Raw genomic sequence first — 13,802 nt, 5'->3', positions numbered from 1 at the left:
AACTTTTAGCCTGCTATATCTGTTTTCTATAACTTTTAGCACTGCTATATCTTTTTTCTATAACTTTTAGCCTGCTATATCTTTTTTCTATAACTTTTAGCCTGCTATATCTGTGTTCTATAATTTTTAGCACTGCTATATCTGTGTTCTAGAACTTTCAGCACTGATATATCTGTGTTCTACAACTTTCAGCACGGATATATCTGTGTTCTAAAACTTTCAGTACTGATCTGTGTTCTAGAACTTTCAGCACTGCTATGCCTGTGTTCTAGAACTTTCAGCACTGCTGTATCTGTGTTCTAGAACTTTCAGCGCTGTTATATCTGCGTTCTAGAACTTTCAGCACTGCTATGTCTGTGTTCTAGAACTTTCAGCACTGCTATATTATCTGTGTTCTAGAACTTTCAGCACTGCTATATCTGTGTTCTAGAACTTTCAGCACTGCTATATCTGTTATGGGGCACGTCAGAGACTAACAACCACACTACTACTACTTATCATTATTATGATCATTATTATGATTATCATCACCATTATCATCATCATCATCATCATCATCATTATTATATTATTATTATTATTATTATTATTATTATTATTATTCTTTTTGTCGTCATCATCATCATCATTATTATTGTAGTTGTAGTTGTAGTAGTACAAAGTCGTTCTATGTATAACATGCTCATTTGCGGTGTACAGGTGTGAAAGCCGACATGCATTAAAACACTGAAATGACAACCAACCCAGCGCTCTTACAGCGGTTTCTACGTGCATACATGCCGCACACAAAAACATCACACATCACACAACACTCAAGACACATATCAGCCATGCTTTTGACCGGGTTCAAACCCATGTCCTCCGGACAGTAAACTGGCCACATGCAAACCACACCACCACCGCAGCCTGGTGACAGTCTCGTGACTTCAATGTTAACTGAAGAAGAGCCGGGAGATTCGTGCAAATTCAGGGGTCTCCGGTACCGAAAAATTAATGTGTGTTTCTGTTGGTTTATCTCCTCTTTTTCCTCCCCTCCAATGTTATGTTATCGTATTCTGGTATTAATTCTTTATAATATATATATATATATATATATATATATATATATAGAGAGAGAGAGAGAGAGAGAGAGAGAGAGAGAGAGAGAGAGAGAGAGATGGAATATTTAGTTGGCGAGCTAAAGAAAAAAGGAAGAAAGAAAGAGAGAGAGAGAGAGAGAGAGAGAGAGAGAGAGAGAGAGGGACATACAGAGAGAGAGAGAGAGCAATCCAGACCTCGCATCAACACACACACACACACACACACACACACGCACACACCATTCAAGCCCCTCCCTTCAGCCCCACCCACCCACCAGAACACAACCAACCCCCGGTTTGAATCGCGCACTACCCCTCCCCCTTGCCTCAGCCCCTCTTCCTCCTCCCACCTCCGTTCCCCTAAACATCCACAACTCTCAAATGACGAAGAACAATCCCCCTCTGCCCATCCTGCCTCCCCTCCCCCACCCCCTTCCTTCTCCCCCCCCCCCGGCTCCCCCACCTCCCCCTTCCCTACTCCACCCACGCAATAACCAGATGAACGAGGAAGGGGGTGGCTGGGGTGGTGTTGAGTTCAAGCAATGAGCCACGCGTGTGCGTGCGTGCGTGCGTGCATGCGTGCGCGTGAGTACGTGTATATAAAGGGCAGTCATTGATAACAGACGTTCATTGCAACTTGCAGAGACCATCAGTGTAACCACTGCCTCAGCCCTAGCACGTGGCAGGGAGCGGACCGCATTCCAAAGTTCGCCCGCGGATTGACCGGCTTCACACAGAGCGTGCAGAACCCACGTGGCTCAAGCGACATCGGATCCTGGTACAGAAACCAGCGTGGTGGTGACAGCAGAGCGGTGTGTCTGTCTGACACAGCTGACGACCGACAGAAAACGACAGAGGAAAAGGAAGCAGCTTGTTGCTAGCTTTGCGTAGATTGACACAAACCACTCGTGTCACAAGTTCCTAGAAACACACACACACACACAGAAAACCAGGGCGTTCCGCTGTCGAAGAATTCGCACTTACTTCGAAGATTCTTCAGTGCTGAAGAACACAAACATTTCAAGAATTTCTCATTCCTGAGAGAAAGAAAGGACGGTGGCAGGAAGGGTTGGTGGGACAAGCAAACCCTGACGTATCACTGAAGGAACGCTGACTGGAAGCAGTGTTAAAAAAAAGGAAGAAAAAAGACAGACACACACACAAAAAGAACTTTGGACACTAAAAACATTTTTTCCAATACAGCGACAGTGTTGCTTTCTGTACAAAACTCCCAAGGCAAAAAGAAACAAAAAACAAACAATTACCGAAAACAGTGCCTTTTCCAGGCCGCAAGCAAGCGAGGTTTCATTCAACCGTCCTCTAGAAGAAGTTCTTTTTCTTGTTTAAACTGAAGAGTTTCCTTCCGTGCCCTCTTCGTCCAGTAGAATAGCCATGGTGTCTGTTTCCGTCACACCCATCCTCGTCATCGCCTGTCTGCTGTGCCTGATCGACAACCTCCACACAGTGAAAGCAGGTGAGAGAGAGGGGGAATTTTGTTTGCTGAGGTGCGGGGTGTGTTTCAGTTTGTTGTTGGATTTATTTTATTTTATAACGATGATTATTATATGGGAAGTTCAGGGATTATTTCCGTTTCTTGGATTTAATATTTATATGTTTTTTTTTTAAATTATGAATAATGAACATTATATTTGGGGGTGGGGTGGGGTGGGGTTGGGGTCATTTCCGTCTGTTGTGGAATTTTTTTTTTTTTTTTTTATATGTATGGGAAGTTTTGTTGTTTCCTTTCCTCCCTTTCTTTCGTTGTATCTCTAGACAATTTGCATACAGTGGAAGCAGGTGAAAGATGGGAAGTTTGGGTATTTCTATCATGAATATATATTCATTCATTTCGACATGTTGTTTTAACTTTTTCTCTTTATATAAAGCGCCCTTAGCTCTGAGCCCTGTGAAAAAGGGCGTGATACAAGTCAGCATAGTGTTTCTTTTACAATTTGTGTTTAAAAAAGAAAAAGTTAGTTCTTTCTTTCGTTCCTTTCTTTGTATTTCAACCTTTCTTTCGTTTCTTGTCATCTTTCTTTTCCTTTTTTCTTTTCTTGACTGTTTTCTCTGTTTCCTTTCCATGTTCTGTTTTTCTTTCCTTTTTCTTTCTATGTTTTATTTCACTTTTCTTACCCTCCTTTTGTCTTTTTCTTCCTTTTTTTTCCCTTCTATATTCTGTCTTTTTTTGTTTCTTGCCCTTCTTTTGGTTTTCTGTCACTTTTCTTTTCCATCATTCCTTCCTGTTTGATGCTTTATTCGACGGGCGCAATAGCCGAGTGGTTAAAGCGTTGGACTGTCAATCTGAGGGTCCCGGGTTCGAATCACGGTGACGGCGCCTGGTGGGTAAAGGGTGGAGATTTTTACGATCTCCCAGGTCAGACCTGCTGGTGCCTGAACCCCCTTGGTGTGTATATGCAAGCAGAAGATCAAATACGCACGTTAAAGATCCTGTAATCCATGTCAGCGTTCGGTGGGTTATGGAAACAAGAACATACCCAGCATGCACACCCCCGAAAACAGAGTATGGCTGCCTACATGGCTGGGTAAAAACGGTCATACACGTAAAAGCCCACTCGTGTGCATACGAGTGAACGCAGAAGAAGGAGGAGGAGGAGAAGATGCTTTATTCTTTCTTTCTTTTTTTTTTTCCTTTCACCCTTTCACTTTTTCTTCCACCTTCTCTTTCTTCTCATTTTTTTTTTTTACGTTTTCTTCTTTCTTTCATTTCCTTTGTTGTTTACTTTCACTTATCTTTCTCCCTTTCTTTCTTTTCCCTTTTTTCCCATTTAATTCTTTCTTTCTTCCCATTTTTTTTGCTTGAAATCATTCTTTTTTTTTTTTTTAAACGTACATACGAGACGATTTTTTTCCCTCTGTCATAATTATGCTCTTGGTTTAAGTGGAATGTCGGCAACCGACTTTTGCTCGCTGGATTGCTTCTTTTTTCACATTCAAAGAAAAAGTCGAGGTCATATTTTTGCTCTTTTCTGCCACATGTTTTTTTTTTTAATCTCCTTTAATCTTTATTCATTTTCCCCACTGCTTCATATATTTTTATTTGTTTTTGTTTTTTTTAATATCTATTTTCGCAGGCCAAAGATTGCTTGTTATTCGAATCACGGTGACGGGGCCTGGTGGGTAAAGGGTGGAGATTTTTACGATCTCCCAGGTCAACATATGTGCAGGCCTGCTAGTGCCTGAACCCCCTTCGTGTGTATATGCAAGCAGAAGATCAAATACGCACGTTAAAGATCCTGTAATCCATGTCAGCGTTCGGTGGGTTATGGAAACAAGAACATACCCAGCATGCACCCCCCCGAAAACGGAGTATGGCTGCCTACATGGCGGGGTAAAAACGGTCATACACGTAAAAGCCCACTCGTGTGCATACGAGTGAACGCAGAAGCTTGTTATTCGGTTATGTCAGTTCTTGTGTCGCTTTGGCAGTGTCTCAGTTGAAAAAAAGATCATACAAGAGAACAATAATGATGACAATGACTCTACTACTGCTTCTAATCTACCGCTGCTGCTGCTGCTATTTCTTCCACTACTGTTACTAACAATAATGAAACAGTTATGATAATGAATTTAGACAGAAAATAAACTATACTGCGAATAGAATTATGTCTATCGTTAAATAAATAAATAATAAATAAATGATGTGTGTGAGTGTATTAAAAATGAGATGCGAGATTCAAGTCTGTCTCGGTAAGTATAATTACCAAACCAAAGGAGGAAAAACTTGAAGAGAACTGAACATTAATTTGTCTCCGGTAGAACATGAGGGAAAAGGATCTTTTAGCGGAATCGGCAGTCATGTATAACGTAACCTGATGCATCTGAATAGAAGACGTTCAGTGACGAAGGTTTAGTCACAAGGTATGTACTTAACTTCAGCTTTGTTCACCTTTCAGTGTTTAGAATGGCGAGAAAGGAGTGACTACCTGTACGTAATTAACTCTCTCTCTCTGTCTCTCTCTCTCTCTATATATATATATATATATATATATATATATATATATATATATATATGTGTGTGTGTGTGTGTGTGTGTGTATAATATATATACAGAGAGAGAGAGAGAGAGAGAGAGAGAGAGATCACTGAAATCTTGTACAGACAAATCAAAGCGCTTGCACACCAGTCATTCACATGTACGCACACCTGTAATTCAGAAGGATGAAAGATAACGCGTATATATACATGTAAATAGATATTCTAGAGAAACTGTAGACTGGGGAGGAGGTGGAGGAGGAGGAGAGCTATTTTTGGAAAGAAGCCAAACTTGAAAGAGCTGAGTGGAGAGTTTTGACGAAGCGAAAGAGGGAGCTCATTTTCAGTGTCCATACGGCGGCCGACTGTAAAATGTTTCAATTTAGGAACACGGATAGTCTGCAGAGAACAGTTTCTTCTCGGTCACAATTGAAGGCAGTCTTAACAGCCGTGTGGGTAAGGCGTTCCGACTTTTCAATCTGTGGAACCTGGGCTCGAATACCCGTGGCGCGGCGCCCGGTGGGTGAACGATGGAGGTTTTTCCTGTCTCCGAAATCAGCAGATGTTAGTGAATGTCGCATGGTTTGCAAGAATGGCAGTTTGGTTTCTGCATCAGAATGCAAAAAGACGAAGCTAAAATGGGTGGTAGAATGGGGGTGAGGGGAGAGAGAGAGAGAGAGAGAGAGAGAGAGAGAGAGAATGCGTTTATAAATGGTGTTTTAAAAGAAAAACAAGATGTCTGATCTTCGCATAAACCCATCGCGCTGATCAGGTCTGGACTTGAAGGCGTGACAGTGTTGCTGTGTTTTTCTAAGCTTTTGAAACCTGAAATGTTAAGATTCATTTACTAATGGGCTGGCTTTCGCTGCGCACTTCCAAATATTTGATTGCTGCCCACTGCCATCTCCGGGGAACGGTCAGGAAATCGCCATGCAAGGATTAGTTGGCAATTCTCAGAAACGGCACCACCAGGGATACAAGCATGCATATTATTCAGACAAGTTATTCGTGCATTTCACTTTTTTTTTCATTTAAGAAAGTGTGTGTGTGTGTGTGTGTGTGTGTGTGTGTGTGTTACACATTTATTTAAATTCCGAAACAACAGAACACCACAACCATGAGGAACTTGTGCAGAAAAAGGAAAAAAAGAAAAGAAAAAAAAAGAAAAAGAAAAAAAGAGAAAAAGCAAAAAGAACAAGTGAGTGTATATAAATATACATTGTGTGTGTGTGTGTGTGTGTGTGTGTGTGTGTGTGTTAAATCTTGCAGTCGGAGAGTCCGCTATACAGACATTTTCGTTAGACTCATTCGGATGAGACGATAAACAGAGGTCCCGTGTGCAGCATGCACTTAGCTCACGTAAAAGAATCTACGGCAACAAAAGGATTGTTCCTGGCAAAATTCTGTAGAAAAATCCACTTCGACAGGAAAAACAAAAAAAAAAAAAAAAAAAAAAAACTGCACGCAGAAAAAAGAAAAGAAAAAAAAAAGGGGTGGCGCTGTAGTGTAGCGACGCGCTCTCCCTGGGGAGAGCAGTCCGAATTTCACACAGAGAAATCTGTTGTGATAAAAAGAATAAATATCTTGGCGTAAATATTCCTGGCTGACACTGGAATGCAAGGAACATTTTTCAACATGATATCCAGGTTTGAGGCATACTAATAATACACGTTCCAGTTAAAGGTTGATTTTTTTTTTCCATTAAAGAATAGAAGTAGCGAACGGCAGTATCAAACCAACTGTCCCCCGTTGAGCCTTTTCTAGAAATCAGATTCTATAACCTCTGAAAATGACTGGTTCTTCCCTTGGTTTTTGTGTCACCCGTCGGTCCAGTGGTTAGACCACACACCAGAGTTCCCTCCCCCCCCTCCACTCCCACCCTCTCAAAGTTGTTAGATACTTGTGGACAGTTTTTGATCTATTTTTTGGCCGAGGGTTTTCTTCTTTCGTTGTTACTTAAAAGTCAGCTGACCACACTGCAAATGTCGATTGCGTACAAACCGGATGAAAAAAAATCTGGGAAAGAAAATTGGCACAGGTATACGCGTTGTACTCATGCACGTAATTTAGAACATGCCGTTGACGTTGACCATTGAGTCGGGTTTTTTTGTTTTTGTTTTTTGCGCCAGAGAATAAACAACAGGCATACAAAACAACAATCCCCCCCCCCCCCCAAAAAAAAAAGAATAAAACGTGCCCAATTATCCCAATTATCAAGAATGAAATATATTCAAGGCGTTATTGAAGAAGAAGAAAAAAACTACAAAAGGTGAACTGACCAGCAAGGCAGAGAATAAGAAAAAGAAGAAAGGAAGGAAAGGACAGAAATCCCAATCCAGAGACAAAGGCTGCGACAGAAAAAAAGAAGAAGAAATTTCTAGCACAATTTCCGGAAGGTGGGGATCGGCCTGCTAGTTATTCTGGAAGAGTGGAAGAGCCCCCAGCATCCCCCATCCCCACGTGGGGATTTCGTGGTCAAACTCGCGTCCCATTGACATGTTACGGATAGTTAGTCCACAAAGATGCGAAGCTGGCAGTCTTTATGCAGGCTTCTGTGCGTCATAAACAGAGACAGGTACCAATATCACCCATCTGGACCCGGGAGGTAAACTCTAATCATAATGTTATTGCCCAGCCGACCGCAGAGGGCAGATAGTCCGCACTAATCAGTCCAAAAATAACACGTGCGCCAGTTCACGACAGGTGCCCGGCGTTGTAGGGTCTATCGGGGTGACCGGACTTAGTGATTACCTGTTGGCATTGTGAGTCAGTGCAGTTGACAAAGGGTTACCGGTCTGACCGTGATAGACAGGACGTATCGCCCAGCCCTAAAAACTAAAGGAAACTAGGACAACCCGGGCAGATAAGCATCGTGATTGAGCAGTCTGTTCAAAGTCACGTTACGATGATACGGCTCTTGTTCACGCCGATTTTTTCTATTCTTTTAAACACACACACACACACACACACATGTCCGCACGCACACACACGCGCGTGCACATGCACACACACACACACTCACACACACATGCATGCATGCACACACACTCGCGCGCGCACACACTCTCGTGCGCGCATGTATATTTGTATATATATACTCATGCACACACGTACACACACACACACACACACGCGCGCGCGCGCGCGCGCCAGAGCAATACTTTGACATGAGAAATAGAGAATGAATGTGAACCACTCATTAGTACTTTTCATACACAACACTATGTTCCATGACACATTTTGATATGATGAAATCAGCGATAAAGTCAGTCGAAATATATACAGATATTATTTTTGTCTTTTGTTTTTTTTTCGAATACAACCTACCGTTCTATTAGTTCGTTGTAAGCTGGAAAACATCAAAAGAATATCGTTTTTAATTCAGCCTTATCAAGTCCTGAGCATAATCTTCTCTGAAAGTCGGAGAACTGACCTGGATAGATGTTTTAATTCTGATCCCACTTTAGGAATTTTTGTTTTTTGTTTTTAATTCATTTAGACTAAAGACAGGGCATGCTTCAAGTAATTAGTTTCGAGAAAAGAGAGTTTCAGTTTCATTTTCAGGGAGATGTCAAAGCATGTGGTCTGATCAATGTACGCTTCACTAGACCTGCTGAAAAAAAGGGAATATATATGCTTGACCTTCGCATAGACCCAACGCGATGACCGAGAGAGAGAGAGAGAGAGAGAGAGAGAGAGAGAGAGAGAGAGAGAATATCACAAGAGTTTCAAAATGAATCAGCCACGAAATTAACGTGGGGAAGACCGCACTATCAAGCACATAGTTTTAAAAGTATGCACATCGCGTTTCGTTTGACAGACGTTACACATAAACTAAGCCCACTTTCAGTGACTCACACACTCACAAGACATGTGTTATCACCGAACAGGTGGGGGCAGTCAGCCTACCCTTGCATAAATCCTCTGACGTCTTATGACCGCCACGGAAATAATGATAGTAGTTAGTCTGTTGGTCACGCACGTGAATTCGTCATGGACAGAAGCCCTCACACCCTGATAGCACAAGGCGTCGTCACCATCACGCGTACAGATGACTTGTGACAAGTCAGTCCGAAACATGTTTCAGAAATGTGCTGCTGGCTTGGAAAAGACTTTCACAATTATTGTACTGCACATCTGTTCGTTCGTTCTTTTGCTTAACGTCTATCCACATGTGTGATTTTAGACGAAATTCCATTATCCCCCCCACCCCACCCATGCCTTAAATCATCTTTTCCTGTTCCTCTCTCCTCAATTAGCATTAAAAAAAAAAAAGAAAAAAAAAGAAGAATATAAACGAAATGAAATTAACTGGTCAACCATTCGAATCACAACAGAGCCAGTTGGGCTCCAAATTAAACTCTGAACTATTTCAAACACATATTGATTATTATATAAGACATCTCTAATGGAAGCAGATGGAACTGCAGATTTTGTAAATGACGTAGGTAAATATGGTTTTAACTGTTTATATTTATACATATGCACGGGAGTAATTTCATTGCCGCAAGTGCAAGTCATATTTGCTGTATATTAGACTGGTGAGCCTTCTGCTACTGTGATGTCTTTTTGTTTCAAAAGAAAACATGCGATCAATTTTTTGCGAGCTATTGTCAGTATTTTCTGTGTGTGTGTGTGTGCGTGCGTGCGTGCGTGCGTGCGATCAATTTTTTGCGAGCTATTGTTAGTATTTTCTGCGTGTGTGTGTGTTGTGTGCGTGCGTGCGTGCGTGGGTGCGTGCGCGCGCGCGCTCCCCCGCGTTCGTTTGTATAAATGATTCTTTGGCGGAGACTATAATCTGTAATTAGTGCAAGGCAAAGATTGTAAAGAACTAGGACTCCTGATTCTGTAAAGGTTCTTTATCTGTTAAAAAAGAAAGAAAAAAAAGGAAACAACCGCCGCCTCAATATATTGTAAATTCAGTATATTGTGCTTCATTACTTATTTAATTTAATTTTGTAGCACAGAGGAATGAATGACGACTAGAAAAACAACAACACAACTCCTCATATCTCAAACTCTTGCACAAATCACAAAACTTTACCTTGAAACATTTATTGCATTGATGGACTGCAGTAAAGTATAATTTGATGTTCGGATGGGAAAATGTTAGGCTATAGTTTTCATACAGAGTGGGTCAAAACTTACTCCTGTGAAAAAAGAAAAGCAAAAAAAAAAAAAAAAAAAAAAAATGTCCTTATAGTTATTAATAGCTTGTTGGTGATTGCCTGTCTATAGGAGCCAGCTGCGTTCGCTACGAATGATAACTGCAAAATCGAAATTATCGTCCTTGAAGATGAGTTGTTTTCGAAGGAAGCGTAGAGAAGTTCAAAGTCCATTATCACTTGGTGCGATGTTTGAAGCAAGAAATCTGGTCCAAAGTTCGTGTCAAAAACAAATATTGCGTCAGTGTGTGTGTGTGTGTGTGTGTGTGTTTGAGTGAGCGTGTGTGTGTGTGAATGTTTGATCTACTTTAGAGGCAGACATAATTATGATAACCTAGAAATCCACGAATTATGGGCCATCTTCATGTACTTTGAGACCCAGACGTCGGAAACCTATCAAACTTTAAACTTCTATCGACTTTTTGATGACTGGATTCTGGTCCTGATAGTTTTATTATTGCATTCGTGATTATCAACGACTGTTTCATTTCAAATCAACAATATTTTCCACACGCACCAATCTTTCTTGTCTCTGAACGCTCCCCAAGGTTTCGATATGGGATCCTCGAAGTTTTTGTTTGTTTCTTTGTTTTCTTTCTTTCCTTTTTTTCTCCCCCACTTTTTCTTTTCTTTTTTTCTTCTTTTTTTTTTTCTTGTGGTTCCCGGTTCCATCCTTAAGTTATTTGCCTTTTGGTCAGATTTATCATGGAGACACGGTCAACAATTCGGGTGACGGGTGAGGTGGTCACATGGTCACAGCACTGGGTTCTCGCCCCATTTTCCTGAGTTCGATCTCCGTTGCACCTGGTAGGTTAAGGGTGGAGGTTTTTTCAAACCTCCCATTAAACAAAAGTGCATATCTGCTGGTGCATGAACCCCCTTCGCGTGTATATGCACGCAGAAGATCAAATACGCGCGTTAAAGACCCTGTAATGTATGTCAACGTTTGGTGGGTTATGAAAACAAGAACATACCCAGCATACACTCCACCCCCGATAACGGAGTATGGCTGCCTACATGGCAGGGTAAATAATCAAAAAATGTTAAAATGGCAGCCGCCAGCCGGCTCTGCCCAGGTAGGCAGCTTGTCGTGGAAATGGCCCCGAGTTTGTAAAACGCTTAGAGCTTGGTCCCCGACCGAGGATAGGCGCTGTATAAGTATCCAGATCAAAATCAAATCAAATCGAAGGACTGAAATTAACTGTGACACTAGCTCGAGACCCCCTTCAATGTATGACTGTTTGTTGCAACGTGGTATCGGGCGCCTGGGGCTGGGTAACTTCAATGCAGCTGTCAACTGAATCCACTCAGCGTTTTCAACCCTAAAATTTGCTGTGTCCAGTTTTGCTGATGGAAAGTGGAGAGAGACCACCGAAATTAAATATACTTTCGATTCCGAGTAAATGCAACTTTTTGATTTTTCATATGTATTCAGATTCAGAATCTTTCTGTACGAAAACCAGTATTTCCATTTCCCACTTCCATATACTGTAGTTGTGGAGACATCCGAAATGACTGACGTGTGTCCCCTCCCTTCTCCTTAAGAATGTACACCCTTCCTTCTCTCTTTCACTCAATTTCCTCTTAGCCTAAAAAGCTTGCTTCAGCAGTAGAACACCCCCCGCACCCCCCAAAAAAGAAATGGGGGAGAAAAAAAGAAGAAAAAAGCTGGATCGGATTGCAAGCGTCCCCAAATCGTCATGTACGAAACAGACTGACGTGGTAGAAATTATCGAAAGTTGATAAAATAGCATAGGGGGGTTTCAAATCCGCCACAGGATGAGTGACATTTACCAGTAAGAACTGATGCAATGGGGCAGGCCGCTTGCGTGGCTGGCTGTGGTTGGCGGGGAGTGGGGTGGGGTGGGGAGCTTTCAGCCACTTCCGGGCTATCAGTGTCTGACGTTTTCACACCCGGAGACCGGAAATGACATCATCAGGGAAGGGATCGCAGACACTGGTGACTTGGTGTGACTGGACGCCATAGTGGTGCTCCGAGTAAAGAAGGGAGATAAACGATCTGGTTGGCTTTCGTCCTTCAGGTCAAGCTGTTCCCTTGCTGTGTCGATGAATGACAGATGCCCCCGTGATGCTGAGTGACATATACCCTGTTATATTGAGGGATAGATACCGCTGTAATGTTGAGGGACACGTACCCCGTACTGTTTAGAGATATATTCCCTGTAATGTTGAGTGACATAACTGTCATGTTGAGGGGTAGATACCCCGTAATGTTGAATGACATGTACCCCGTAATGTTGAGTGACATACATGTCATGTTGAGGGGTAGATACCCCGTAATGTTGAATGACATGTACCCCGTAATGTTGAGTGACATACATGTCAAGTTGAGGGATAGATTCCCTGTAATCTTGAGTGACATGTACCCCGTAATGTTGAGTGACATACATGTCAAGTTGAGGGATAGATTCCCTGTAATCTTGAGTGACATGTACCCCGTAATGTTGAGTGACATACATGTCAAGTTGAGGGATAGATTCCCTGTAATCTTGAGTGACATGTACCCCGTAATGTTGAGGGATTTTTACTTCGCAATGTTGAGGGATAGATACCCTGTAGTACTGAAGGATATATATGTAGTGTTTAGGGATGCGTGTCATGTTGCGGGATAGGTGTAATGTCGAGGGACATATGTAGTGTTGAGTGATAGCTACCTATCAGTGTCATGCTATAGATACCTTGTGGTGTTTAGGATGCCGTAGTGGTGATTGATAGATACCCCGTTGTGTTGAGGGAAAGATACCCTGTAGTGATGAATAACCTATCTCTGAAGTGCTGAGGGATAGATACTCTGAAGTGTTGAGGGATAGATACCGAGTAATGTATATATATATATATATATATATATATAGATACATACATACATACATACATATAGACCCTGTAGTGATGAATGATTTATCTCTGAAGTGTTGAGGGATATAGTTATACCCTGCATTGAGGAATATATACCCTGTAGTGTTGAGGTACAGATACTCTAAAAGTGTAGAGTGATAGATAACAAAGCCTGTTCCACCATATTCTTCTTTTTATCATCATCATCATCGTTCCCCAGAGATGTGTCAACCGATTCTACAACTGTCAATGGTTCGAACAGATGCTGGGGTTATATGCGTAGTTGATATCAATGATTTTTGTTCAGAGATAGATCAACCGCTTGGGCCTTCGGTTTTCGTGCCGGCACAGTCAGTAAAAACAAAACCAAAACCCCAACCAATTAACAAACAAACAAACAAACAAACAAACAAAAAAAGCAGCAGCTAAGCAAACAAAAACAAGTCTAAACACCCCACCCACCCACCCACACACCATTTAGCATCCATCATTTGACTGGAGGGGGTGGGGGGGATAGGGGTTGGGGCTGTGGGGGGCTCCATATCGCATGCATGCACGCGCCAGTTTTGCAGCTGTAAATATGCATGAACAGTCTGTGGTCGTTGGCTGGCTGTTTTTTTTTTTTTTTTTTTTTTTTTTTTTTTTTCCCCTGCTATCATCTCGACTGTCAGTCCAAGTGGGAAGAGGGGTTGGGTTGAGGGTGGGGCGA

At 41.9% G+C, this 13,802-nt stretch overlaps 1 protein-coding gene across 1 annotated transcript in view; it reads left to right on the top strand.

Annotated features, from left to right (window-relative positions):
- Nucleotides 1-1,708: 1,708 nt before the first annotated feature.
- The window catches only part of LOC143280194 (uncharacterized), a 17,615-nt gene continuing 5,521 nt past the window's right edge, over nt 1,709-13,802 (top strand). Inside the window, exon 1 of the mRNA XM_076584806.1 lies at nt 1,709-2,553. Coding sequence (XP_076440921.1) covers nt 2,472-2,553 — 82 coding nt within the window. The 5' untranslated portion in view covers nt 1,709-2,471. The remainder of the gene's footprint in view (nt 2,554-13,802) is intronic.

This window comes from Babylonia areolata, chromosome 1 (assembly GCF_041734735.1).
Source record: "Babylonia areolata isolate BAREFJ2019XMU chromosome 1, ASM4173473v1, whole genome shotgun sequence".
Classification (NCBI taxonomy): domain Eukaryota; kingdom Metazoa; phylum Mollusca; class Gastropoda; order Neogastropoda; family Buccinidae; genus Babylonia; species Babylonia areolata.
The sequence above is the reverse complement of the archived record's forward strand: the minus strand, read 5'-3'. Positions and strand labels throughout refer to the sequence as shown.